This window comes from Condylostylus longicornis, unplaced genomic scaffold (assembly GCF_029603195.1).
Source record: "Condylostylus longicornis isolate FDR11 unplaced genomic scaffold, ASM2960319v2 ptg000013l, whole genome shotgun sequence".
Lineage (NCBI taxonomy): Eukaryota > Metazoa > Arthropoda > Insecta > Diptera > Dolichopodidae > Condylostylus > Condylostylus longicornis.
In genome coordinates, this window is record NW_026577982.1 from 1,059,254 (window position 1) to 1,071,428 (window position 12,175).

General features: G+C 27.5%; 4 protein-coding genes across 4 annotated transcripts; 2 read left to right on the top strand and 2 right to left on the bottom strand.

The window, feature by feature from the left end:
* The first annotated feature begins 23 nt into the window (after positions 1 to 23).
* LOC129605321 (ubiquitin carboxyl-terminal hydrolase 30 homolog) lies at positions 24 to 2,969 on the top strand. Its single transcript, XM_055515005.1, has 6 exons — positions 24 to 220; positions 283 to 316; positions 773 to 1,551; positions 1,603 to 2,016; positions 2,073 to 2,356; positions 2,421 to 2,969. Exons 1-6 carry the CDS (start codon positions 173 to 175, stop codon positions 2,533 to 2,535), a joined length of 1,674 nt encoding a protein of 557 aa, XP_055370980.1. The 5' UTR covers positions 24 to 172; the 3' UTR covers positions 2,536 to 2,969.
* Positions 2,970 to 4,162: 1,193 nt separating this feature from the next.
* LOC129605552 (ADP-ribosylation factor-related protein 1) lies at positions 4,163 to 5,744 on the bottom strand. Its single transcript, XM_055515383.1, has 4 exons — positions 5,510 to 5,744; positions 5,189 to 5,441; positions 4,602 to 4,773; positions 4,163 to 4,526 (listed from the first exon to the last, which is right to left on the bottom strand). Exons 1-4 carry the CDS (start codon positions 5,600 to 5,602, stop codon positions 4,442 to 4,444), a joined length of 603 nt encoding a protein of 200 aa, XP_055371358.1. The 5' UTR covers positions 5,603 to 5,744; the 3' UTR covers positions 4,163 to 4,441.
* Positions 5,745 to 6,507: 763 nt separating this feature from the next.
* LOC129605260 (uncharacterized) lies at positions 6,508 to 9,674 on the top strand. The gene is made up of 2 exons (XM_055514902.1): positions 6,508 to 8,649; positions 8,716 to 9,674. The coding sequence occupies exons 1-2, from the start codon at positions 6,696 to 6,698 to the stop codon at positions 9,543 to 9,545; spliced, it is 2,784 nt and encodes a 927-aa protein (XP_055370877.1). The 5' UTR covers positions 6,508 to 6,695; the 3' UTR covers positions 9,546 to 9,674.
* Positions 9,658 to 10,365, bottom strand: LOC129605261 (50S ribosomal protein L27). Its single transcript, XM_055514903.1, has one exon. The coding sequence runs from the start codon at positions 10,168 to 10,170 to the stop codon at positions 9,757 to 9,759; it is 414 nt and encodes a 137-aa protein (XP_055370878.1). The 5' UTR covers positions 10,171 to 10,365; the 3' UTR covers positions 9,658 to 9,756.
* Positions 10,366 to 12,175: the final 1,810 nt, after the last annotated feature.

The window sequence follows — 12,175 nt, forward strand, 5'->3', positions numbered from 1 at the left end:
TTTTCTTATTTTGACAACTTAAAATGATTACAAGTTATAAGAATTTTCTATAATTAAAGAAAAGTTTTTTTTTGTAAATGTATAATGGGCTGAATAGCTCATTGAAAAAAATATTAAATAATAAACTAAAAATTACCTACACTTTAAAATTATATAAAAAGCATTGGTAAAAATGGAAGGAGAAAAAATTTTGATGGCAGCTGGTGTTACTGCTGCTATGGTTAGTATAGTGCATTCATTTTTAGAGAAATCAATTGAACATAATTTACAATATTTTTTTAGGTTGTTGGTGCTTTTGTATTTTGGGGACCTTCCGGTAAGTTGATTTTTTTTAAATAATTTTCCATAATCTATATAATAGACAATGTCATGGTGCCTACCTATTAAAACGAAAAAAAACTAAATTTTTTATTATCCTTGGTCAGTAATATTGTACATATTTATTATGTATACACATTTGCACCTCAAAAAATTATGGGACTATATTTTTGTATGTAATGCTAAACTTAATGCATATTGAAAAAATTAATAACATTCCGTCCCTTATTTTATAATTATCTGTTAGCAATTAAAGTGAAATTAATTACCTAATACGAAATACAAATGTGTAGGTAACCTACCAAGTAGATTAACATACAAATTAAACATTAAATTCTTTTCTTTGTTAAATAGAAAATATACCTACATTACATATGTGCATTATACGTACAGAATTTGAGAAAAATTGCATTTGATTTTAAATTAAATTATATTAGTAATATTTTATCTTCAGGATCATCAAGATTACGTCAAAGACGTGGTCAAATAGCAGGTTTACATAATTTTGGTCGTACATGTTTTCTTAATACATTACTTCAAGCATTAGCAGCATGTCCTCAATTTATTGCATGGTTACAGTTACATAATGGTGCGTCAGACAAAAAAAGTCTGATAGCTTCTTTACTTAATACATTAGAAGTAATCAATGGTACACATCCAACTCTACGTGGTGATCCATACTCACCTGGCGCTGTAATCCGTGCTCTAAATTCATTAGGTTGGATTATACCGCCGGATGAGCATGATGCCCACGAGTTATTACATGTCATATTAACATCTTTAGAAGAGGAGGCTATTCGACCTCCTAAAACGGTTGGATGTTTATCAGATGCTTTGAATAGTCAACAACAATGTAAAGGACTAACTGAAAGACCTTCAAGTGCAATGTTATCTGATTTTATGAATGCTGAAGAATATAGTGAATCATCTAATTTAAATATAATGCGGCAAGTTCGCTCTGAAGCTCATACTCCTGATTCTCCCTCATCTGTTTGTGACGAAAATGAAGAAGTGGCTTCAATAATGGATAATTGTGATCCGACAATGTCTCCAAATTTAAGTTTGCAATCGAGAAGATCCAGAACTTTGCAAGGATATGGAAGGAATAATATAATGATGGGAAATGGGGCAACTGGAGATGTTAGAGATTTGGGGAATAACCCTTTAAGTAAAAAAAATTCGATGTCTTGTAGATCTTTGGAAAGATTGAGCAGGGGCCCAGGAAGAGTTTCGGTAGTAAATAATAGTTTCATTAAAATTATTGTTTTAAATTTTAAATTTTAGATTTGGTCAGATCGAGGCCCTACTCAAGTACCACATCCTTTTCAAGGTGCAATGGGAAGTCAATTGGTTTGCAGTGGTTGTGGTTATAAATCGCCAGTGCGTTATGACAAATTTGATAGCATTTCTCTCAATTTACCAGAAGACAAGCGAACCGGGCTGAGCTTGGCGCATTTATTAAGTGAATATATTACTCCAGAAAATATAAATGATGTTCAATGCGAATCATGTAATGAAACAACTAATCATACAAAATCTGTTACATTTGCCAAATTACCTTCATGTCTGTGCATACATATTCAAAGAACTATTTGGTCGCCCACTGGAAAGACTTGTAAAAGATTAGATTATGTTCATTTTCCGGAGAGCCTTTCAATGGCTCCATACAGTTTTGTTCAACCACATTTGAATAGTCAGGTAAATTGAAATAAAATCATCTATGATTATTGTTCTATTGATATTATTCTTTTTAGGCGAATACCCCTTTTGGATCAACGTTATCTTTATTTTCTGGAAGTCTTCCGACAAATGGAGATTTTCCATTTGGCGGAAGTTTTGGTAGTGGATTTGGTAGCGGTTTTGGCAGTGGATTCGGAAGTGCATTTGGTGGTGCAAGTGGAAATGGTGGTCCATATAGTTTTGGGCCAATGTTTCCACGCAATTTATATAGATTATTAGCAGTTGTTGTCCATTCCGGTGAGGTTAACAGCGGGCATTTTGTGACATACAGAAGAGGAGCTTTACGAAATTCCCATAGGTAAAACTGAAATTATGTTTTATTTAAATTTAATTTTTAATTGATTATAATATTAAATTTGAAGGTGGTATTATACATCAGATACAATTGTTAAAGAAGTTTCAATAGATGAAGTTTTAAGTATTCCTGCTTATATGTTATTTTATGATCGTGGACCACAAAAAATGGGAATGAAATAAGATCTCGCATTTATTTAAGCAAAATAATATTACTCAAATATTTGTACACATTAAAAACCAAAAACCAAGCTGATTTTTTTTTTTTTTTTTTTTGATTATAAGCTGTAAAATTTTTTTTGTTCTTTATCGACGTCAAATGATTTAATAATTTCAATTGATTCATTTAATTTTTTTATTTGATTTTTTTTTTTTAAGTCACATTTCATTAACAATCATTTAAAATATAAGTTAAATATTTATATGCAATAATTTTTATACTTTTATTATCTAGGCCAGTCATTTTTTATGAAATTGATTTTGAATTATTATGATTTTTAATAGATTTTATTAAAATTAAAAAGTAGTATTTATTTTCATTAATAAAAAAGGAAAAAAAAAAAAAAACAGAAAATTAATTGTTACCAATTTTCTTATGATATAATAAAATGAATGACCTTTTATTATAAAATGAGGGACTGCTTGTAAAAAGAAGTTCATTTTTGAGTTGTAAATTAATTCTTAATTAAAATTAAAAGTTGATTTTAATTGCGTCTATTTTTATGCTGAATATATATTATGTATGTACTTAAATTAACAAAAAAAAAAAACCATTCAACAAGGTTCTTTTCATTTACCGATTTTTGCATTATTTTATCATATTCAATGCTTGTAAGAGCTGGTTTTTTTTTTTGAAAGTAGTATAAGTCCACTTTTTAAAAAGGCTAAGTTATTGATGATTTTGATGAGCTATAGACACCTTATCTCCACAATTACAAGCACAATTTCAATAGAGTTCTGCTTAAACATAAAACAAACAAAATATGTTATTATGGTCAATGATACTTTTAAATTGATTCAAATGCAAAATCTTAAATATCTCAATATATAAAAAAATGAACTTGTAACACTTTAAAAAAACCAGCTCGTATAATTGAAATAAAACCATAAAAAACGTAAATTACTAAACAAATCTGACCCATATTTCATTTAGCTCCCCCCATATGGAAAATGTATTCTATGTAAAAATTTCGATTTATTCAAATTTTTATCGAGTAAAATGCTTATAAAATTTTTTTTATATAAACTAAAAAGTATACCAGTCTAACGATCTAAAATTAGGAAATTTAACTATTAAAATAAAAATTTTGCATTAATTGCACATTAAAACAAGAAACTTAAAAATTTTCATGCAAAATTTATTTCAATTTATTGGATATTTTTATGAAATTTTGATTATTTTTTGATTTTTAAACTTATTTAGTAAATCAACAATGTAATAATGTATAATATTATGTACATAATATGTTTAAAAGGAAATTTAAAGTTACATATTTCAATTTGTCTGAATTTGCAGACATGCATGAAAAATTAGAAATCAAAAATAAACAAGGAATTTGCTTAAAAAAACCTTATTAAAATCATAATTAAAAATCTTATTTAAATTGACATAAAAAAGAAAACAAAAAAAACTATTTAATCTATAAGTAAACTTAATTAACATAAATTGTATATTTTTTTTTGTCTTAAAAACGAAATACATTAGAATATAAAATTACAAAATAAAAATTTTAATTTCTTTATTGTTGTCAATTTTAATCTGAAAAAGTAAAGTTTTACATAAAACAAAAATCTCCTTTTATATAAAAATATTAATATTTATTTCTTATTATTTGTATAATTGCTGTTTTTTATTTTTTTTGTTTGATTTTATAGCCTTTTTTTTTAGTTTAAGACAAAAATACGATGGTAGACAGGACACTAAATCAAATAATTTTTCGTGTTTTTTTTTGTTTTTTTTGTAATAAATTAAAATAATATTATATAAATGGAATTTATTTCAATATACAATTAGTTTAATTTTTTAAAAGAAATATTTTTTTTTAATAAAAACTCATAATAATAATTTGCCAATTTCTATATACTATTACTAATCATTCTCTCTCGGCGGTCTCATTAATGAATTTCTTTTAATAGCATGAACTAGCCAAGTTATTCCTTCATCAACTCCTTCTCTATGGTAAAAAAAATAAATAAAAATGTATATATGGAAAATGTATGAAATTTGATGAGTTTAGTTGAAAGGTTACCCTGTTAAAGCTGATATTGGTATTGTTAAGCAATCTCTTCTTCCAATTTCAGCTCCAGAATGTTGAAAAACTGGTTTTATATCTCTTACACCCATTACATCTGGTAGATCTTGTTTATTAGCTAAAATTAATAAAGGTACTCCATCCAGAAGATGATTTTTTATCATTTTATCTACCAACAAAAAAAAAATAATAATAATAATAATCTTTTCATTAATCGTATATAATTAAATAAGTGGTAAGAGGTTTCGAAAATGCAGTTTCCGAATTAATTCGTAGATTAGAATGTTTATATATATATAATTATCCAGTTTTTCTAACACAGCACTTGTATTGGGGTATAACAAAATAATGCATATTTTTGTAATTCTAAAGAAACTGCTAAAAAATTAACATTTATCAAATATTCTACGTTGACATTTTAAGATTTTCTAGTTGTAAGCTTGAGTTTCAGAAAATTTTTTAAGAATTAAAATAGACAACATCCATAGTAATTTAAATTTACAATACACTACAACTGAATTTTCGAAAATCTACCATATTTTTTTATGTAAAAATGTTTTTAAATACAAAATCTTTTATATTACCAAATATTTGCCTCGATTCTTCCATTCTATCACGATCATTTGAATCTATGACATATATAACCGCATGTGACTCCTGATAATATTTATCCCAAAGTGATTGTAATTCCATTTGGCCACCTAAATCCCAAAAATTTAATTTAATACCTTGTACAGTTATTGTACCTATATTTAATCCAACTGTTGTAGTAATTTTTGCTGGATTCATTCCTTTATAATTTTTTGTAAATTTTGTTTTAGCTGCTTCTAAATAAGTCTTTGAATATTTTCGAAAAAACTTAAATTAGATTTAATTTTTATGGTACAAATATTAGAGTATCTTACAGTTTTTCCAGCATTATCAAGACCCAAAATAAGGACACAATATTCTTCTTTTCGAGTCAAATATTTATAAAATCCATAAAGTAAGGTATACATCACAAAATCCTGTCGTCTAAATTGAAATTTTGAATTTCGAATTAATATTATTGAATATTAAACAAAATGACGATAAAATATTTCTTGTTTTCGTTTTAAAAATGTTTTGACGTCTACAAAATCTGACATTCTGTTATTACCACATATGTAGTTCAATATTTAAAAATTTTGAAGTACATAGCTGACAAAAATATACATATGACCTACAGCAACTAACAAATGTGTTCCCACTAAGCTAATTATTATCAAAAAATTTTTTTGTAAAAATTTTTTGAATTTTGAATATGAATTCAAGTCTCTTCACTAATTTATTCTTGAATATAGTATTATGAAAAATGTTTTACTATAAGTTTTAAATAAGAAATTCTGCCAAAGTAAAGTTGGATTCATTAGTTCGTCAGTTTTACGATGAGCTGATGTATTTTGTATGGAGGTTTTTATAAACGTCAATTGAAATGATAAAAAGAAACAAACGTTCAGTGGTTTTTTTTAATTAATTTAGGACGGTAAAATAAAAAATTATATACAAAAAATGTTAAATAATGTGACACATGAAAAAAACGCTTGCTCAAATTGAAAACAAATTTCTAAAAATTTGACATTAAAAAATTAAAATTGGGAAAAGTCAATTTGCTATCCCTAAAAACAATTTTAATAAAAAATTGTTTTAAATTGGTCTGTCTAAACGTAGTAGCTACCTTTAAAAAATAACTGTTTTTTAATTGATAAGGTCCATTCACAAGAAGTAACTTTGTCTCGAGACGACTCTTAATATAAATTTGCGTCAAAGTATATGCTCAAATTAATTCGAAAAAATTAAAAAATAAAGTCAAAATATTAAATTAAGGAAATAAAATTAAAAAATTTAATAATAGAATCCCACACGAGACCGTATTTGATTTTAATTAATAATTTTTTGAGTCACTCAAAATCGACGAACTGTCAATTTTGTCGAAATTTATCGATATTTTCGTTTTATGAAACTATAAGACTAAGATAATGTGCATTTATTTCTGCATACAGTCCCAACTCTATAAAATAGGGATATCGATATTCATATGTAAATAAAATTTGCATTGTTTTCTCGATAAATATGTCTTTGAAAATAGAACCGATAACAAAAAAAAAGACTAGTATAAAAGGAAATCAAATTTTGTCGAGTAAAAAAACTGGTACTTTTGAACATGTGTACAAATTTTTACAAAAAACCGGGTTTTCCTCAAAACTTAAGAAACCTTGTTCCAAAAGGACTTGTGATACAAAAGAACTTCAATGCAGACAAATCTTGCAGGAACAACGAAATTTAATCAACCACCAATTCTGGATTGAAATGAATCCAAATGAACGTTTAAACTATATTATCAAAAATACTACACTTTTAAATCCAGACATTGAACCATACTTTTCAACAAATCTGACAATAACAGGTCAATGTTATGCTGTATGCAAAAAAATGTTTCTCTCAACTTTGTCACTTATTGAAAAAAATGTGATGCAAATATTATTTGATGATTTTCAAAAAAATGAATGCAGTAGAAAAGAAAAATCTAGTAAAACAGAAACAAACACCCCCAAAATAAAGCCTTTGAAGAAAAATGTTTCTAATACAAAAAAGAGACCACATAAATCACCAAGATCAAGTGAAGATGAAGCAAGCAATCAGTTCTTTGTACCGAAAATAGAGTACGTGGAAGTTGAAGCAGAGCTCGTTGACGAAGATATTTCAGAAATGGAGCTTGATTTTGAAGACAAAATTGAAGAGGCAAGTTTGAAAAAAACTGTGGAAAAACCAAACCGCAAAAAACGTGTGACCGCAAAAAAAGAACGAGTGAAAAACAAAAAAGAAACCCGCAAATGGAGAGTTTCAATGGACTCAGCTTCGGAAAATGAATTTTTAGAGAGTTCCGATGAGTCGTGGAAAGAGGATGTTCATAGTAATTCTCCTGTTAGTGGTTCAGATGTGGATGATTCAGAAGGAGTTGTGATTGAAGCTCCCACTATAAAAACCGAAAAGCGTTCCAAAAGAGCTTCAAAAAAAGATACATCTGCTCCAGCTTATAATAGAGATATATCCACTCCAGTATCTTTAAAAAAGCCCAAAATCGAACCACAATCTGATTTAGAAAACATTAATTCTTCTAGTGAAGACGATAATTTCAGTAATGTTGAAGATACTGATGATTCAGATAATGAAGAAATTAATAAAACACAAACGCAAATAATTCAAGATGAAGGCGATGAGTATTCTGATGGGATATCACTTCCAGAAAAAATGGGGCCACCTTGTACATCAGAATTATGTGCGAAACTTAAAAATAGAAGCTGCAAAAATATAAAAGAGTTACAACGCGAAGAACTTTTCCATGAATTTTGGAATGAGAAATCATATACTGATCGAAAATTTTACGTTAAACAAAATGTGGAAATATTAGAACAAAAAGGCCGCCCAAAGAATATTACACCGTTAATATATAATATTACAATCGATAGTAAAAAATTAGAAGTTTGTCAAAAATTGTTTCATTCAACATTTGCGTTACGCGTCTCTTGCGTTTTAAATTGGGTTCATGATCGTAACTCAAGTGATTTTTATAACGCCAATGACGTCAAAAACTTTTTAGATCCATTGGATACTCCAAAAACGTTAAAAGCCAGAAAAAGATTTGAAAATTACGCTGAAAAACTACAATTACTTGAAGATTTTTTAAATTCTTTAGAAAAAATGCCACCAAAATCTTTTCCGCAACAAAAATCTCATAAATTTTATTTAACGGAAGAAATCGAGGGTCTTCGAAATTTGCAGAGACTGTACAAAAATGTAATGATATCTGAAGGCATAAAAAATCCATTACCAGTAAAAATTTTAAAAAAAGTATTTTGTGCTAAGCATTATACTTTTTACACTGGATATAAAAAAAGAAATGCTAAATTCAAAACTATCGATGATAGTGAAATTACGCCGGAAGTTGAAGAAGCTATGAAAAGAGACCAACAGGAAAGACAAAGAGATAAAATTTTAACTAAGAGACCAGGTTCATATATAACAGGTAACAATTTCAAAATCAAACACACTATTGTATTTTGCTGCCGTTATTATATTCGAATTGTTTCAGTTTTAGATATTGATACTTGTGATGGAAAAGTTTCTCCAAATTGGAATGGTGATGGAGAAGAATCAGATACAAATTCAAGACTTTGTTGTTTTAATTTAACAATTTCAAATGTCATAACCCTTCATACTTATAATTACTGGTTTTGTGAAATAGATGCACTAGATACCACTCCGTCAAGTTTTATTACATGTTTAATGGATTATTTTACAAATTTTTGTAAAACTGCTAAGCAAATAATCATTTATTGTCGCATTGGTGATAATCGTTTCAAAAGTATTGATATGACAAATGGATTATTAGATTATGCTATTACCAACAAATTAACAATAACGCAAAAGTTCTATATACCCCGGAAACATTTATACAAAGATGAAACTGAATGTCAATCTGTTTATAGATCTCTGTATCGCAAATTGAGGAGATTCGAAATTAACCTACCTAGTGATTACGTTACAGCTACAATTGATTGTAAAAGGGAACCCATGGAAGCAAAATGGGTTCATTTCAATCAATTTCGAGATTATTCATTTAATAGTAAAAAACACCGTTACTATAATCTGACAAACGATCCTGACGAATTTAATAACATTAAGTCTATTTTATGCAAGCAAGATGGAACCGTTTCAATTAAAATGGATTTCGATGATACATGGGTTTTATTATCTGATAATTTGAAATGCAAGTCAATAACATCAAAAGCAGAATGGCCCCAATTGTATTGCGATAGAAGAAAAATATCAGCAGTAAAATACCAGCTCTTGCAGTCTTTAAAAGTTAAGTTACCAAAAGATTGTCATTTTTTTTATGATTATTTAACCATTGAAATATAAATCGCATTTATAAATACATACACACATAGCATTTATAACTATGTGTGCATATAGTTAGATACTATGTACGCAAAGTACACAATTTACTTAGTTACACATTAAATGAGTAAAATAAGTTTACACATTCAGAAAAATTATTATTAATAAAAAGTAAATTTAAACCACATCTGATTAGTTCTTCTATTTTATGACTTTTTTGTGTAAAGCACATTTATTCTACTAATTTAAAACGGTTATGTTGTGGTTCCGGGACAACATTAAAATATTTTTTATAAATAATTTGGTTTTCTCGGCCAGCATAGTTGCGTTGAACCCACGAATGATCCCAATTTAAGTCTACTTTCTCGCATGTTATGTACACTTTCCCATGTTCCATAGCGAATAAAGTACCATTACGACCAAATCCAACATTCAATCCAGGGTGAAATCTGGTAGATAATTGAGTAACTAAGAGTGTCCCCTTACTAACATAATGTCCATCGTTAACTTTCCACCCTCTATGTTTAGGTCTAGCATGACCTTTTCTATTTCGTGTGCTCCCACCAGCTTTCTTACTAGCACTTCTCGTTATATTTAATAAAGTAGATTTTAGATCTCCTAATAGAGTATTTATTCCAAGATTCATTTTATGAATTTCAAACTATCGATAAATATGTTACTATTTTTCTACACACAATATGTTACATATGTTCTTCATATATGTCATAATATCAAAACACAAGTGCAGCCCTGCACTTTTGGCCTTTTAATAAAATAAAAACAGGGCTGAGCCGGAATATTTCTTTATTGCATTTAATTCTTAAATCTACCTGCTGTGTAGTATTCTAAAAAATAATATTTTTGTAGAGCTTAAATTTTAATTTAAAAAAAAAAATTTTATTTTTATCTTCGAGTGCGCACATTCGATTATAAAGTTAGTATTTATGTAGAGTATCAGCAAAGTTACATAAAATTGATAAGTAATATTTTATACTTAAAATATTAATTTTATTATTCATTAAATAAATTTTAACTGAAAAAACATCTTTGTTTTTTCAGTTAAAATTTATTATTCGCTATCTCATTTTGACAGATTTGTATGTAGCAGTGTTTTAGCTAAAAATCAAGATTAAATTAGAGATGCAGTGTATATACACCAGTAAACAAGGCCGAAAGTAAAACTGAAATACGAAATTATATTAAACGCGTTGAAAAATACGTTGATCAACATAGTCACACACACTTTAACATTATTTCAATTTTTTTCAGACTACAGCTGATTTAGTTTCATACAACACAAGGACCTTACCATTTTGTCCAACCAAGTTTTAACTATCAAACGGTAGATCAATTACTAGTCCGCTAACCATTCAATATATGGAAATCATCTGTTTTCAATGTGTTGAGTTGAGGGTCCAAGTTGAAGTGTGGATGAGCTACATTAGAGACGGATGTAATCGGAAAGTAATCTAAAATGTGTATTAATGCATCGTTGATGCAAAAAAAGTTGCTGATGCTATATCGATGTGATGCGTTTATCTTGGTGATGCAATATCGTTTTGATATGTTTTAATATTTTGACATGTTTCTATATATTTTGAAAAGATTTGATAATTTTAAAAGTTTTAAACAACTGAAAATCTATTAAAAAAAAGTTTTTAATTTTAATTAAGCTTTGAAGACTTCAATATAATGGAACATTTAAAGATATTAATACCCCGCATAAAGAAATAATTAATTTTATTAGTTATTGAGTTAAAATAATTAATTTATTACTTCTCAGCTTCCATTTAAAAAAATTTGCATCAATACAAAATCACAAAAAAAAAATTGATGCACAGCTAATATTAAATGATGCGAATACGATGCGTATTTTTGAAATTTTTGGACACCAAAGTACTACCGTATTGATGGATTTTCGTACATGACTTTTACATAACCACTTTCCGATTATACCCGATGTGTCGGTATATATTTATTGAATAATTTAATATATCCTTGAAATTTTTATTTGAATTTATGTAGTTTTGATATTCCATCGAAGAAAATCTACTAACTTTTAATTAATTTAGAAAATTACTTTTTATAAAAATAGAAAATACTGCTAATTTTCTGACTCGTCATAAAAATGTAATATTTTTGAGTGGGGAAAATTTCTTTTGGCGATAAAATATTCTGGTAAAAAATCTAAAAATTTAAATCCAACTGCTTTACAATTTGGCTTCACACGTCTATTCTATATATCTATAAGTACCCATGCTTTTACGTTGAGATGCGAAAATTTTGCATGAACCAAATACATACATATACAGGGTGTTTGCCATAACTTGACAAATAACTTCAGGTATGATTTCAGATCCCTGAAATTATTTGCCACCTTATGCGAAACACCTTCTATATACATATACGTACCTGGATTTTATACACTATGTAAGTTTTCTTTTCCAGCTTTAATTTTTTTTCTTAGACACGTTTTTATAATAAATTTTTATAATTAACTACACAACGAACTAGAAATACTAAAGGAAGGAGAATCTTTGTTTCTAGATCGCTTACACTCCCTAAAAAATCGCATCTTGAAAAAAAAGCATATTGAAGTCGAAAACTTCAGGTAAGTCTCTTTCTTTGCTCTAAAAATTTCAAAGTGAAAT

Coding starts and splice junctions, on each gene's coding strand:
- LOC129605321 (XM_055515005.1), top strand. CDS start 173: ATGGAAGGAGAAAAAATTTTGATGGCAGCTGGTGTTACTGCTGCTATG. Junction 317..772: donor TGTATTTTGGGGACCTTCCG/GTAAGTTGATTT, acceptor TTTTATCTTCAG/GATCATCAAGATTACGTCAA. Junction 1,552..1,602: donor GGGGCCCAGGAAGAGTTTCG/GTAGTAAATAAT, acceptor TTTAAATTTTAG/ATTTGGTCAGATCGAGGCCC.
- LOC129605261 (XM_055514903.1), bottom strand. CDS start 10,170: ATGAATCTTGGAATAAATACTCTATTAGGAGATCTAAAATCTACTTTA.
- LOC129605552 (XM_055515383.1), bottom strand. CDS start 5,602: ATGTATACCTTACTTTATGGATTTTATAAATATTTGACTCGAAAAGAA. Junction 4,774..5,188: donor AGAATCGAGGCAAATATTTG/GTAATATAAAAG, acceptor TTTTGTTGGTAG/ATAAAATGATAAAAAATCAT. Junction 4,527..4,601: donor CCAATATCAGCTTTAACAGG/GTAACCTTTCAA, acceptor TTTTTACCATAG/AGAAGGAGTTGATGAAGGAA.
- LOC129605260 (XM_055514902.1), top strand. CDS start 6,696: ATGTCTTTGAAAATAGAACCGATAACAAAAAAAAAGACTAGTATAAAA. Junction 8,650..8,715: donor ACCAGGTTCATATATAACAG/GTAACAATTTCA, acceptor GAATTGTTTCAG/TTTTAGATATTGATACTTGT.